Raw genomic sequence first — 16,816 nt, forward strand, 5'->3', positions numbered from 1 at the left:
GCTTGAATTACTTCAGAAGACATAATTATTTTAAGAACAGTCTGCAAGATTTATCTTGCTCTCTGAGCAGCAGAAATATGCTTTTGCGTAGCTCAAGGCAGCTCACTAGAGGAACACTAGCAATTACGTCCGTCTGTGAAAAACTCCTTTAAACTTCTAAAACAGTCGTCTTTAGAAGCGTTCGCTCTCTCATGATTTATACACAACTTTATAGTGGCGCTTGTCCGCTCGGTTTGCCCCAAAGGTGTGCACACAAACGAATAAAGTAGATAAGTTTTTGTACTGCAGTGCAGCTTGTAGTATTTTGGGGAGTGTTTGATTTCTCATGGTATATCGAATGCCGGAGCATATCTCTTTCTGCTCTATTATTCAGTCTGTGTCAACACAAACAACCCTGTTTGAAGAGACGAAGGTGGATGTAGAGGAGACTTTGCTGCAAAGGCTCACACAGCTCTATTTATTATTGATCTCCTCTTTTATTTATCAGGGAAAACTGCAGTCATAGTTTCACTATGTTTATACCATCTGATTAGGAATTTCTCATGTTGAGCTTGTTGATTAAATGGTCTGTTTTTCCCCGGGCCAAAAGAAATGAATGCCTTTACATAAAGTATTTGACAACTGTTTATGTGGTCTGAAAGTGAAAAGGCGCACGTTCACACTTTTATACATGGAAGCCACGTGGAAGTCGTCACTCTTGGAACACGACCGTGTTTTAAAGTAAACATTGCAAGTTATGAGTGATATCATGCAAGGGCAAATTTTAATCACCGTCTGGGTTTAAGAAGGCTATCTGGAATCAATACAGTCCATTCCCTAAATTAATTCTCCAAACCACAGCCAAAAAAAATCAACTCATATGTTGTGCAGACAAGCACAGATGCAAGTCGGGAGGGGAAGAGAGATTTTTAGCTTACTATATTTCTTCAGCTGTATGTCCAGACGCAGCTGTCAATTCCTGTTTTATCTGTGTATTTCTCAGATTGCATTTACAAATGACCGTAACGCAGTGAAACTAGCAACGCTCCTTGTCTGAAACAAATTTTAAGTCTAAATATTGGCAGAGTGCATTTTTGAAGAGCACAAAGGTCATTCATGCTTGTTTTGTTTCTTCTTTCTTCTTTTTTTTTTTTTTTTTTTTTTTGCCTTGTGTTCTCAAACCCAAATTTAAGGTGAACTTTTGGTCCAGAATGGAAGAATGAAGAAAACAAAGCCTGCTTTTGGTTTGGCAAGAGAATGTTTTCTTGGTTAAGAACAAAACAAAGACCTTATTTCTTAGGAACCCATGTGGACGTCACGTGTTTTTTTTGTCCATATCTTAGCTGTGTTTTCATTGACATTGTGAGGCCAGGAACATGACGGCGAAACATTTAAGGAGAACCATGTGTTGCACGGCTCCAAACACAGGAAATGGATAATTGACGAGCTTCGTTGTAATGAGGACGGCCACATTTTTGGCAAAGTTTTGAAATTGAAAGCCATGCAGTATGGTTCTTGATTCATGAACAGTACTGTACAATAATGTAACCTGAATGAAGTTCAAAAAGGATATGATTCACAAGTGCAAAACATTCCATCAAAAGAATGGAGTGACTGCATTTCAGATATGTGGACTGCAATAAGAATCATCCCTGGTATGAGCAGTTGCGTTCAAGGGTAATTCAAAGTGGAAGATTCAAGAGCCCTCTAGTGGTCGTGACCGGAAAATACAATACTGGCTGTAGTTTATAGGATTGGTTCACTTTAGAATTCCTGAGAATTTACTCACTCCTGTGTCATCCAAGATGTTCATGCCTTTCTTTCTTCAGTCGAAAAGAAATTAAGGTTTTTAAGGAAAACATTCCAGGATTTTTCTCCATATAGTGGACTTCAATGGGGATCAGCGGGTTGAAGGTCCAAATTGTAGTTTCAATGCAGCTTCAAAGGGCTCTAAATGATGCAAGCCGAGGTATAAGGCTTTTATCTAGCAAAACGATCAGCCATTTCAAAAAAAAAAAAAAAAGACAAATTTATATACTTTTTAACCACAAATGCTCATCTTGCACTAGCTCGACTTCACACATTGTATAGTCACGTTGGAAAGGTCACGTGTGACGTAGGTGGAAGTACCAACCCAGTGTTTACAAAGCAAATGTGCAAAGAAAAGTAAAACAACAATGTTGGATGGTTTTGAAGTTGAACTGAAGTACAACAACGTGATTACATAATGCGTGAAGTCATAGACGCACATCGCAGAGCTAGTGCAAGACGAGCATTTTAGTTTAGTTAAAAAGTATATAAAATTTTATTTATTTTTTTAGAAAATTACCAATCGTTTCGCTAGATAAGACCCTTTTTCTTTGTCTGGGATCGTGTAGAGGCCTTTGAAGCTGCATTGAAACTGCAATGGGACACTGAAGCCCAAAAATCCTGGAATATTTTCCTCAAAAACTTCTTTTCAACTGAAGAAAGAAAGACATGAACATCTTGGATGACATAGGGTGAATAAATGATCAGCAAATTTTAATTAAGGAGTGAACTAATCCTTTAAAGTAAATGTTATCTATTTATTATTATCATACAATAATATTCTTATATTCTTATTATTTATTTATTTATTTTTCTATTTACTGTTCAAAAGTTTGGGGAAAAAATAATTTACATTTTAAAAATTAAGCAGCACCACTGTTTTCAACATTGATAACGACAAATGTTTAATAAGCAACAAATCAGCATGTTTTTTTTAGCATATTTTTTTACTATTTTCTAAACTATAGCAAATAAACTATGATAATGTGAGAAATGTTGAAGGTGTCTGAATAAATTTTGGTTTGACTGTGTATATGTGTATATGCACAATATATTTTATTTACAACAGCGCTCATTTTCAAGACCCAACTTGCATTTCTCTGCACTCCCCAGGCACTAAACACAAAACAATTCTGGAAGCCCGCAGCGGACTGGGCCCAATCAAAGCATACCCACGTTTGGGTCCGAAGCCCAGCGGGGAGCAGGGAGGTGGGGCCACAGACCCCAATACTCAGGAACGCACCTTCCACTGTGAGATCTGCAATGTGCGGGTCAACTCAGAACTGCAGCTCAAACAGGTGAGCAAGGGTCATGCTATCCCATTTTTTTAAATGCTTGTCACACTGTTTACCAACTGTTACAGAGCAACAAATATTCAATCAGAATTGCTATGTTTGATTCATACGCAGCACATATCAAGTCGAAGGCACCGGGACGGAGTGGCAGGAAAGCCAAACCCCCTCCTGAGCCGACACAAGAAGCACAGGGGAGCTGACCTTGCGGTAAGTGGTAACCAATCCTGATATTAGTTCTAATTTACATTTTTCTTGTGTTCTGAAAGCGTTTTTGTCTTCATATAGGATCTCACCAAAGCGTTAGGCGCCGGCCTCTTGCCGAGTCCTCTAGCCGTTGCTGCAGCAATGGCAGCGGCCGCCTCCTCCAATCCGCTGGCTCTCCGCGCAGCAGCCCCCGCCCCCCCATCCGCATCATCACCTCCTGCAGGGTCCGCCCCTCAGCCACGCCATCTTGAGACCAGCTCCGGGGCCCATACGCACCTCACACGGGCCGATCCTGTTCTCGCCGTACTGACTCCGCCCCCCACCCCCCCCTTAGCCAATCACAGCCAGTCCGGAGCCTCACCTCCAAAAGCACACTGTGAAGACGAAAAAAATAGTGAAACACCACAGCAACGACAAGAATCGGCCCATCAACAATAACGTCAATCATCAAACCAATCAGAAGGGGGCGCAGCCACGAAGGAGGGTGCGACTGGCGTTCCAACCCTCTTTTCATCACCCTTAACTGCCTCCTCCATCTCCGTTTGTTCGGATCGAGTGATTTATTCATCGGTGGATGAATGGACAAATGCAGGGATTGTTGGAATAGAGCAATATTGTATGCTGAGCGCATCTGACGTCCTTGTCCCTTCCTTCTATTTATACTCATACTGTGAGGTAGCAGCAGTCACATGGTAGCCAGACATGCTGGAATAAGTTAGAAACCCCAAAAAAACACAAACCAACACACAAAGACTACAGTTCAATGTTGTTCTGAATAAATGCACCCTCAACCCTATGCACCTTGAGAAACCTACAGAAACCATCAGTATGCTTCTCGTAGTATTCGCTGTATTCAACTTGTCCTGTCTGGCTTTGGCATCTTTGCAAGAGGAAAACGCCACAATCTCCGTCGCAGTTCCACCACGTCAAGACTCAGAGCAGGGGATTGTGGCGAAGGTCTAAGGGTGCCCGACCCTTTCCGAATGCTTGAGAAGCTTCATCGTAAAGCCCGACTTTATACAGTCGCATCTCTCTAGGGAAACGGAGGGATTCAGAAGTGATACTCGAGATTTCTTTAGTGTCGCTTTTACGTCCGTTTGCGCTAGGAGCGGTTGACTGAAAACCCCCAGACCCCTGTCTTAGATCGTAGAAAATCAGTAGACGTCTATTTATTCTATTGTGTAGCGTAGTTTAGTTCAGAACATCCAAGCTGGTTGACTTTAGAAAATATTCCGAAATATGTACGTAGAGGATGATGTAACTGCTGATAGATAAGACGGACGGGTACTTTGATTCTCAGAGAAAGGCAACAAACCTAAGCACACACACTTGGACTTACAGTACATACAGGCTCCTCTGTTCATTCTGTCTCTGTATGTTCGGTGGACATTATGCAACCCCCAAGCAATACGGCCCCCCTTCTGTCCGACTTCCGCGTTCAGTCTCACGAGAGTCATCCCGCAAGGACTGACACCACAGGTCAGCCACTCCAGCGGACGCCCATGAGAATCTGGAAAAATGAACAGAGAGAAGACGCAGAGGAGGTCACAGAGGACACGACTGTGCAATCTCCCCTTTTTTTGGTATGAACTTCCTGTCTTGAATCTAAAGCCATGCAATGCATATTATTTTTTGTTCTTTTATTATGATCGATTAATTGTTTTGATGTTGTTTTTTGGGTTCGTTTTCATAGCACACTGTTACGTTGAACAAATATTGTTGTGGAAATTCTGACAAAAAAAAATCAGTGAGCAAAAGAGAAAAAAAAAAAAAACAGGAATATTTTTCTATGGAAGATTGAAAACCTGCACTTGGGTGGGATCTACGTGTTGTAGACATCGTATTTGGAGAAAGTAAACATAAACATCAAACTAGGGCCTGTTGTGTTGATAGATGCGCGACGGTCCGCTGATAAGCAAAGTGTGACAATGTCTTACTGTTGTTTAGATATTGCAATGCAATAAGCAACTGTCATTTGTTGTAGAAGAGAATTTATAAGCGGTATGGCTGCTAAAAGGCCTCCATGTTCTTCCACAGAGATAAAGTAGCCTTTTCAGTACAAAAGCTGGGCGTTTAAAGCAAGAAAGGGGCACCCCACAGGGACAGGCCCTTCATATTAAAGGGTCTTTTCTCATCTCTGAGTGGGGGACAGGGTATATCTGAACGCAAACAATGTGTAGTCAGCCATAGCCTATGCGTATGTAGCTTAGTTCACTTTTTTGTTTGTTTGTGGCATTGTTTGCATTGTGTGGGAAATGTCATGATAATGCCATTACTTCATGCTAACTGTGGTTAGCGTCCACCATTGTGCTTTGATGGAACTATACCTCTGTTTCTCATTAGTTACCGAGGCACTAATATGGGTGCTGTAGTTTCACGTCGGTGTGTATCGTGTAGTGTCGTGTGCGTACGGATAGAATCCGGTTCTGGGAAACTTGCGATAGACAGAATCTGGCTTGAAGGATAGTTCACTAAAAAATGAAACTTCTGTTGAAATTTACTCACCCTTATGTTTTTAACCATTTTTATCAGAGGACAGTATGGAAGCCCGTTTCCACCACTGAATAAAAAAAATTAAAGGTAATTGCGACTTTTTGTCTCAGAATTCAGACTTTCTCGCAATTGCAAATTTACATCTCGCAATTCTTAGTTTTTTTTTAAATTGTGAGATATAAACGCAATTCTGTGAAATAAAGGCAACGTTCACACTGTCAGTTTTTGGGATTGACAACCGCATTTACTTCCAGGTGTGAGTCTCTAAACGTTCCGTTAACACAGCAGCTTACAGAAGCATCTTGAATACTGTCTGTATGAACGTCTGAATGGGAGTCAAGCAACAGTGACCAAAGTAATATCGAAGATGGCGACGTCCGTAAAACTGAACGTTTTCAGACGCGATAAGAGTCCAGTCGAGTCGTGAGTTCATTCATCAAATCTTCATTAACCGACAGCAGCTTTTATATTTGGGTGAAGGGCGGAGCATTTGAGTTGCATGAAATGGATGGGAGCGGCTCCGGTGGAAACTGGATATATAACTTTTAGGTGACAGACAGCTCATTTCTCTGTCACTGAAAGTTATCGAAAACACACATGAAAGCACGCGACACACGGTAGACATGCGTTTGTGCAGCAGAGCGGCTCTCGTGCACTGAATGTCAAGATGGATAACTAGTTGTCCAGTCCTGTTTCGTTCACACAGCGCGTGTTCTGAGAATGTGGTTGTGAGTCCTGAAAATTTACGGGTGTGAGTTCGGTTACAGAAGGCGGTTGTCACGCCCATAAGTAACTGTATTAAGGACTCAAATACAGGACTGACAACCGTATTCTGCTGCTGTGTGAACGGGGCCAAAGTGGTGATTCCGAGAAATAAAATCTGAATTGTGAGATATAAATTGCGAGATAAGACTTTTTTTTTCCCCTTCTCAATTTTGAGTTTATATCTCACAATTTGGACTTTTTTCTCAGAATTGTATAATAAACTTGCAATTCTGTGAAATATAGTGGCAATTCTGAGACAAAAGTTCTGAATGTGAGATAAATAGCAAAATATGACCTTTCTTTCTCAGAATTGCGAGATTATATTAATTGATAGAATTGTCTTTTTTTCTTCAAATTATGACTTTTTCTCAGAATTCTCAGAACTGTTTAGTCAGCGCAATAGCTTAATGGGTCATGTGCCAACATATAACGGTGTTGTGTTACGGTCGTCCCAAGCGTCCTTAGTTCGAATCCCGGCTCAAGGACCTTTCCCTCTCTCTCTCGCTCTCTCTCTCTCCCCTACTTCGCTTCCTGTCAGCTTTTCACTGTCCCATCATAATAAAGGCAAAACACCAAAAATAAACCTTTAAAAAAAGAATAGTGATTCTGACTTTACTACACGTAATTGCAAGTTATTAAGTCAGAATTGTGAGATATAAACTCTCAATTCTGAGAACATATCAGTTTTTTGTCCCCTCAAAATGGGATTTTATAACTTGCAATAGTTTATATTTCACAATTCTGAGAAAAAAAACAGAATTGCGGAAAGAAAAAAAAAAGGAATTGTGATTAGTTTTATAGAATTATATAATTGTGAGTTTATATCATGCAATTCTGAGAAAAAGTCTAAATTGCAAGTTTATTTTGCAATTCCGACTTTATTTCTCATAAAAGTCAGAATTGTAAGTTTACATCCTGCTATTCTGACTTTATAACTCAGAATTGTAAGTTTATGTCTCACAATTCTGACTTTATAACTTGCAATCATGAGTTTATATCTTACAATTCTGAGAAAAAGTCAGAATTGTTTGTATTACACAGAATTGCAAGTTTTGCAAGATGTAAATTCACAATTACGAGAAAATAAAGTCAGAATTGTGCAATTACCTTTATTTTTTTATTCAGTGGCTGAAACAGGATTCCATAGAGGGAACATCAGGCACCAAAAAGCAGCAATATTTGCAGACACATAATTCATGCAAATCAGAGAAGTTATTATTTGGCAGTGAAAATGAATTTGCATTTTCATTCAGCCCATCTGCTGTTTTTGTTCAGGCAAATTACATATATAGTTTCATAAAATGTTTGAGATGTTTCCACAGACATTGGTGTTGTTTTAAAGCAACATTGCTACCTAAACAAAATGTATGCAAAATGCATATGAGTTTGGAATGACACAAGGGTGAGTAAATACTGAAGTTTTCATTTTTGGGGTGACCCATTCTTTTAAACTGCACATTTGCAATCAGCTGTTTCTATCCCAAACATAATCATTAAAACAATCAGTGGACGGTGTTTTCGGCTGATTTCAGATGAGCATTTTGGGGTAACGCTATGCGTACTGACACATGCTGTAGTTTGAAACCAGGTGTCCAGTGCCCGATTGAAACCATGTGAGGTGATGAAGCCATCACAGCTAACACAGACTTGCTTAGTCCCATCCGTCAACACTGTAAAGACCACGTTCATCCTGTAGTCAAAATAACATCATCACTGTACAGAATTGTCTTTGGTAGATTTATTCAACCTTTCAGGGCAGGTGTAATGTTAGTTGGTGAAGTCTATTTTAGCCTTAGCCTTATTCCACCCCAGGCCTCTCCAGGAGCGGACACGGCCGGAGAAGCTTCGGTCAAACCTCGTCTTGCCAATAAATTTATTTTTGAATTGAATCGTCAGATGGGAAATCAGTATGTGTGATGGAACGTAGCAATATTCAACTCATACTGGCTACTCTTGTTTATTGCAATAAGGAAATCAACCAATAGATGCATATGTGAGTAAAAATATTATAGATGTAATTTAAATCAAACACAGAAAATTATGGAAATACTTGGTATCAGAGAAACTTGGAGTTACCACAGGGAAAAAAAGAGAAAAAAAAATCAATGTCTATAAATCAATAAAGAATATTAAAACTCATGCTATGTCTCATGCTTCTTTTTTCATTGCTATGTTTTATGAAATGTTCTAATTATAGCTGAAGGTTAAATGTTGTGAGTTCTTTCAAATTATTTAAAACATCAAGACAGGACAATATATTTAAAAAAACAAAAAAGCAGCCAGTTGTGGTTGCCAGAATAGTCATGTATAAATACTTAAAAAATAAACATATTTACAATCTGTACATTTTTAAGTTAAAAAAAATTATAATAAAATAAAATAAAACAATTAAACCAGTACATATAACAGCCCTTTTCTGCTTAATTCCATTTTTGTACCTTAAACCAACATAGGTGGTAAAAAGAAATTCACATGAAGAATCAGTTGTGAAATATACTAATAGAAAAGTCGAACACAAATATAAGACTGTCATGGTACACTTATGATTAAAAATAATAATAATAATAATAATAATAATAATAAATCTGTAACATAAATATACATAACTGATAATTGTATACGTTTATTGAGAAACAATTATTTAAACAACATACCATCATAAGTTTCTATTTATAATTATAATTTTACATATATATTTTTTTATTACATTGTATTTTTTTTTATCAAGTCTCTTCTGCTCACCAAGCCTGCATTATTTGATTTAAAGTACAGCAAAAACAGTAAAATTTAGAAATATTTTTACTATTTAAACTAACCGTTTTTTAAATTAAATTTTAAAATATAATTTATTCCTGTGATTTCAAAGCTGAATTTTTAGCATCATTACTCCAGTCACATGATGATTCTGTTTTTCTGCTCAAACATATTTATTGTTATAAAAAAAAATAATAATAATAATAATAAATCTGTAACATAGAGTAAATATACATAAAAACAGCATTTATCTGAAATACAAATATTTTGTAACATTATAAATGTCTTTATCATCACTATATAAGCATCAATGCAAAATAAAAGTATTAATTTCTATCATTTCTTTCCCAAAAAAAAATTATACTGATTCCAACTTTTGAATGGTATAGTGTATAATGTTACAAAAGTTTTTATTACAGATAAATGCTGTTCTTCTAAACTTTCTATTAATCAACTGTTTTAAATATTGATAATAATAATAATTTTAAAAAATGTTTCTTGAACAACAAATCAGCATATTAGAATGATTTCTGAAGGATACTGTGACACTGAAGACTGGAGTAATGATGCTGAAAATTTATCTTTGATCACAGGAATAAATTACATTTTTAAATATATCCAAATAGAAAGGAGTTATTTTAAATGGTAAAAGTATTTCACAATATTACTGCTTTTGCTGTATTTTGGATCAAATAAATGCAGGATTGGCGAGCAGAAGAGATTTCTTTAATCTTCCTGTTCAAAAACTTTTGATTAGTAGTGTATATAGTACAAAAAAAACTTGCCATTAACCAATTAATCTTTTTTATCATTATTTACCGCAGTACTTAAAAAAAAAAGGAAGTCCCTCATTTTTGTTCGTCGTTTCAACAGTACATCACACAAAAAGGGAATAATTTAGGCAGATGTACATCCCAGCAGTTCGTGTGTAAATTCTATTGTGCGTCACTAGATGGCGCTGTAGGACTGATATGCTCACAGCGCATCTGGTGCACTAAAGCAGGCGGACAAGTGCGCTGACGATTTTATACACCGCCTGTCCTACCACGGCTCAAAATATTAAAACAAATATTGAGTTAATATAGCTAATAATTAGGGTTTATATGAAATAACACCTTCTCTGATATGTTCATGTTTTAGTTGTAAACTTAGTCCACGTTTAAAACACTTATGTCGATTTCTTTAATATGCATATATCGATCATATCAAACAAAATATGGGGAGATGACGTGTCAGTCGCCATTTGTTGCTTTGTAAACACATTTCAGTCCATAGTCTGTCGATATTGTCTGACAGACTGCACATTACAAAGCTCAAAACCATTTTGCATTGAGAGATTTGATCTTTGATCTCTGATCTCTGACCTTATGTACCGTTTTTATTAGACACATCCTTCAAAATGATTCAGTCAAGTAGTTTGCACACAGCTTTTCATAAACATGTAGGAACGTCCAGGATTTTATATTGATTATTTTGTGTTAAGAGCTACATTATGTGTTGAAACGCTGACAATATGAAATATAGATCCACAATGAGAGCGTCATCAACTATACACCAATGATTATGGTTTTTATTAATGCCAGTAAAAAAAAATCAGTATCAAACTGCAAGAACTTCTAATATAGTTTGATTAGTCACGTTATTTAATTAATTAACATACATAATTGAATATGATTGCTAACATACATTTCTAGGATTATATGTTAATGAATTTGCATTAGCAATTCAAGGATTTCAGAACTTTTTTAAAGCATATACGATAAAAGGTCTTTTTGAACTAAGAAGGAACCTTTCAGTTGAGTTTTCAGTATTCTCTTTCATCTCTAATGATCTAAGGAAAGAACTGTTTTTCGTAATATGCACCCTTTTAAGGGTGAACCAGTCTGTTCCCAAAATTTCAGATCAGCGTCATCCAAAATCAAGGAACAAGAGCAGTTCTGCATTGAAATCTGAGCATCATTAGAGCTATAATCCTCTCCGTGACACTTGAGAGAGGGACGGAGCACAGTTGAAGTACACAGAGGATGGGTGGAGAGAAGAGGAGTGCTGTGGCAGACACGCATCTCGTAAGGACACGGTGTCAGAGTTTGAAAGGTTCACGCGTCACTCTCTGCAAATGGAGAACTCCATTAGCTGAAATATGTGCCTGTGCTTTTACCAAAGATTTTAGCACTAACCTATCAGGTCTGTGGGGATAATTACACAGCAAATAACACATACATCCAACAACAGCAAAATGTGAAAGGTGAAAGACGCGCAGAGAAGACAGAAAGAAAAGCGAGCGGGGTGATTAATGCACTTTTGCATATTTGACACCTACGGAATATTCTAATGCTAATGACAACAAAACAAAACACACCAGTGACAGTGCCGAACTTGACGACTTCTTTGTGTGTGCATTGAGATTATTCGCGAACATAAGGAATAATGAGAATTAAATTCCTTCCTTATGATAATGTCACAAGGAGGGGATTTAATTATAGTTTCTGTTCTCAAATCGTTCAGTAATTACCAGGAAATTGAGCCCTCATAGAGTGGCAATGTAAAAAGCTGAAATTGATTTTTTTATTTTTTTTTTTGTCTCAGTGTGGTTCACTGTTTGACCCTCAGTTCACAGTAAAACGTACTGCTTTACCACAATGCATATGAGCCGTTCACATTTAAAAGCATTTAAGTATTCAAATCTTACATATTTACTAAGATCATTTTATTATTTACTGAAACCCACAGTAATATTTAAAATATCAGTAAGCTTAATATATATATAAAATCATTAGTGGGTATGCTAAGGTTAAGATTTTTAAGATTTTTAGATAGTTAAGATTTTTTGGTACTGGCCCTACCACAAAAAAAAAAAAAAAAAAAAAAGTTGCTGTTATCATTGTTTTTGACTCATGTTATCTTTTATTTTAATAAATAAGCTTATATAACACCAAAATTTTACATACCAAATAAAATTGTACAATTCTCGATTACAATTTCGATACCACACCTAAACCTACTAGCCTAACTAAAGTCCAAACATTATTTGTTTGTTCAAAAAATCATAATTATTATTTATATTATATTAAAAATGAAAAAATGCTTTTTGGAAAAACAGCAGAAAGAACGCAAACTCAGTCTTTGCCAGCAGGTGGCGCTTTTGGAATGAGAGCGATATTACGTTTCTATGGTTACCGCTGTAAACAAAGCAGAGCTGTGCTTACGAACGCTACTTTAAATACATTATACATGGGCAAATGAAAAGAAAACGCCATGTTTTTTTTTTTTTTTAAATCAGTTCCCCTCACAGATACAGTCACATAAACCACAGTTTCAATATTTAGGATAATAGTTTAAATTTTTCGCAATGTGCACTGTGATCTTGCTCTACCTGCTACAGTATTTTTTTCTCTTTGCGTTCATCTTTAGCGTCTCTGCCCAGATAGCAAGAACTTTTGGCCCAAATGCGGCCAATAGCTGGCACATATGGCTTAGATATGGCATGGCTGAACAGATATGGGCCAGATTGTTACCATATATGTTTTGTCATATGTTTAGAATTTGCAGGAAATTATTGCTTGGTTCACAGCTCCTTTTGAGGTATATGGTCCAGATAACTACAACCAAGTAAGGTTTAGCTGTGGCTGACATTGGTAAACATCGACTTCTGGCTAACATTTGGATTACACTTGGAAAACACAAGTTTGGCTGATGTCCCGCAGGCCACACCTCGGTTGCTACGACGACCGCGTCAATTTGACCGAAAGGGATTTTCCGTCACACAAGTGCTTCAGGTGAGTGATATTTTGGCATTTTAAAGTAATTTTATTTAAATATTCATGATTATGTGTCAGCATTTGTAGTTATTAGATGTTTAGCTACTTGTTTAATTGAGAAGCGTCGAGTTAGATTATTTTCCTTTGTTGAATGTGGTGTTTGCGTAGCCCTCCAACCGATTCCAATAACCACGCAATCCGGGTTAATGCAAAATCACTAATTTTAGATAGAGACTGATTTGTGAAAAATGCTTTCCTGAAAGTTAACGTTTTCAGTGTTTTTCACTGCTCTGTGGTGTGGTAAAACATGCTGTCTTGACGTAAAAGGTAACAGTCGAATTATTTTTGCGTTTTATTACATTGTTGTTATTTAAAATATTTTTTTTTTTTTTTGTATATTATGAAGCTTTATGTAAAAAAATGTCTCGCATTTTTATGTCACTACTGAAACAGTGTATGTTTTAGTCCACTGGCTGAGACTGATTTTAACTACACCCCTACATTCACGATCAGAAAATCTTCCTGTGTCCCTCTCTCTCATAGCTACATGGTGAGTAGATATAGATCATTTTGACATAAATGTGATCAAAAATATAAAAAATTGGTGTGAATGTCACTACTGAGCACCATTTTTCTATTAAACACTTTTTGGGGAGTTTTTTCATAACATTTAGTTTTTATATGTATACAACTGATCAGAACTGTGTTAGCTAACCATGTGCTGATTAGCATCTTTGAGCTAGCTTTAAAAGTATCTAAAATTGTCACTATCGAAACAGTCATCACTGAAACATTTGGTGAAGTTTCGGTAGTGACATCTTTGATTTTTGGGGCGTTATACCATAAAATTGGCACTACCGTTTGCATACATACAAAATTGTTGGGAAAAGTCCATTTTTTCAAGACGTTTCCAACTCCGACTTCACACCAATTCTGTAGAATGGCCTATATACCATCAAAAGTTTGGAACAGTGTTTACAAAGTGAACGTGCAAAGAAAGTCAAATGTCCTTTACAAAAAAATGTAAAACAACTATGTCGAATGATTTTGGAGTTGGAGGAGAAAATGAGATGGAATTTTTAGCCCTACCCTACCTTTTTGAACCGGAGCACACAGCTAGTGCAAGACGAGCATTTGTGGTCTTTTTGTTTTGTTTTTTTAAGAAAATGACCAATCGTTTCACTAGATAAGACCCTTATTTCTTGGCTGGGATCGTGTAGAGCCTTTCGAAGCTGCATTGAAACTGCTATTTGGACCTTCAACCCGTTGATCCCCAATGAAGTCCACTATATGGAGAAAAATCCTGAAATGTTTTCCTCAAAAACCTTCATTTCTTTTCGACTGAAGCAAAAATGACATGAACATCTTGGATGACATGGGGGTGAGTAAATTATCAGAAAATTTATATTCTGGAACTAAACGTTTAATGTGTACTTTCCATTAATCAAAGACCTCTGAAAAAAGTGCATCAGAGATTTAAAAAGAACAATCAGCAGTGATGATTTAATTAATTGAGCAGTAAATCAGCATATTAGAATTCATTCTGAAGGATCATGTGACACTGAAGACTGGAGTAATGGCTGCTAAAATTCAGCTTTGCCATCACAGGAATAAATTACATTCTAAAATGTATTCAAATAGAAAATGGCTTTTACCTTTTAGTTTATGTACAAATGCTTATTGTATCATTTGTGCAGTTCACTATGTTCTCAGACCACCTAATACTAACATATTGATTTTTCCCATTGAGATGTGCTTCCCTCAGCCATGATGCTCCGGTTGCTGGCATCTGTGTGAGAGAGCCAGGCTTTATAAACCCCATCCGCATCCCAGCAGTGGCATCATACATGTAGAGCGAATGCTGGAGGCTACACTTCTCTGGAGCTTTCAACCTCTCTGTGTGACACCCATCTCAGAGAGAGAGCAACAATACTGAGATAACTCACATCCCTGAGGGGTTGGGGGTGTTCTGATGGCTGTTTGAAAGGACATTTGACAGCTTTTCGTTCTCCAGTCACGATTATTTTGGACACTACCTCAAACAGCAGTTTGGATCAGGTATATGTATCTTGCAATCCGACTTCAAAGGAAAGCGGACAATCCTGATAATTGAAGAGGGTGTAATTTGTTATATAATGAAAAGTAAAAAGGCTCATTATGATAGAACAACCCTAATCCTCTAAACGAATTAATATCCCAGACTTGCACTGCCTCAAGTGGCCACCGCATGAGGGTCACATATAAATGAATAACACAAATGCAGGCTCTTGATTAAATAGATGCTCACAGTTTTGCATCCCTTCATGTATACTAGGCTGAGTAAAATGTGAGGACCTTGGAAAGAAAAAAGCAGAAGTGAAAATATAAAATATTCCAAAATAATTAATAATATAAATTACAAATTTTTGTATCCAGCAAATAATATAAAGCTACATGAGGCAGCAACTCTGTTGCCTTCCTAAAGCTTTTTGTGTTTCACCAGGTCAAGTGTACCGTGACTGGATAATTCATGAAGATTTGCAGACACACACTGGACAATATCAGTCATGTTCAAATGCAAATTAATGTAAAAATGACTTGAAATGATGATCTTTCTCTGTTGGACAACTTTACTTTTGAAAAACGAGTGATTTATACACGTTTAATCGTTCTCTTTTCACTTGCCTCAGAGGAAAGACCTCTACTATCATCTATCTATCTGTATACACACACACTCACACATATATTTTCTTTGTGGTGTGTTTGTGTTTGTGTTTGTTCTTTGTGGTGTGTTAAGTAGTATAAATGTGTAAGCATCATTTAAAACTTGAACATGAAAGTACATTGTACAAAAAACCCAGATGCAAAGAGGGGGCTTTTTATAGGCACATCTGTGTGCTTCCAGATGTCTCCAATAAAGAAGACATTATAATCTCTCTCAGCTTCCCCAGGATGCTCCAGCTGAACAAAAGCTGGCAGGTTCAGGTATGAGCACATCATACTGATAATTAGACCAATTTCCCAATACGCATCCTGTTACAAGAGAAGCTATAGATGGACACAAACAGTTGTTGTCCTTTTCTTCCCAGAGCCTCAAATGAATGAGCCTGTAATAGACTCATTTACAGGCAGAATTGTCTGTTTGCTTCTAAACAACTGAGTACAATCCAAGTGGGGCTTAAATGGAAAAACTGACAGATGTAGACACGGATAGCTGGAGGGATGTAATCGCATACTGATAGATTTGCTTTAGCATTCACAGATTGCAATGTGTAGCTTTCAACAATAGACTTGTCAAATGATATCTCAAAGCTAGAGCCGGTGCAAATATATTAATGCGGTTGAGCCGCGCAGGACTTACTGTAAAACTGGTTATTGCGGTGAAATGTAATTTCTAAGAGAAGAGGCGAATTGATTTGGTACTGTACACATTCTGCTCAGTTGCAGTGAACATCTTCAAGGACATTCAGCTTTCTACCCAGCATTCACTGTGGATGAAACTAAAACAGTCCACAGGAAAGCAGGCAGAGTCTCTTACACAGATAGCATCTTTTTATTGAGGAAAAGACTTGATGACATCAAACTAGAGGCCTGTTATGAGTGTGTAACTGCAAATTTGAAATCATTATTTATTATTTATTTTTTATAAAGTGGAAGGAAATGCAACATATTTAGTTATAAACTTGGCACTATTAACGTAATTCAGCATTCACTAAATATTAAATAATGAACATTAAATTTCAGTACCATAAGCAATTTTCCATGAAAATGTTAATTTAA

General features: G+C 36.9%; 1 protein-coding gene across 1 annotated transcript in view; it reads left to right on the forward strand.

The window, feature by feature from the left end:
- Nucleotides 1–8,684, forward strand: part of znf385a (zinc finger protein 385A) — a 103,292-nt gene extending 94,608 nt beyond the window's left edge. Inside the window, 4 exon segments of the mRNA XM_051096342.1 lie at nucleotides 2,902–3,086; nucleotides 3,198–3,290; nucleotides 3,369–3,485; nucleotides 3,487–8,684. Of these exon segments, the coding sequence (XP_050952299.1) occupies nucleotides 2,902–3,086; nucleotides 3,198–3,290; nucleotides 3,369–3,485; nucleotides 3,487–3,597 (506 nt within the window). The 3' untranslated portion in view covers nucleotides 3,598–8,684.
- The last annotated feature ends 8,132 nt before the right edge of the window (nucleotides 8,685–16,816 follow it).

This window comes from Labeo rohita, chromosome 23 (genome assembly GCF_022985175.1).
Source record: "Labeo rohita strain BAU-BD-2019 chromosome 23, IGBB_LRoh.1.0, whole genome shotgun sequence".
NCBI lineage: Eukaryota > Metazoa > Chordata > Actinopteri > Cypriniformes > Cyprinidae > Labeo > Labeo rohita.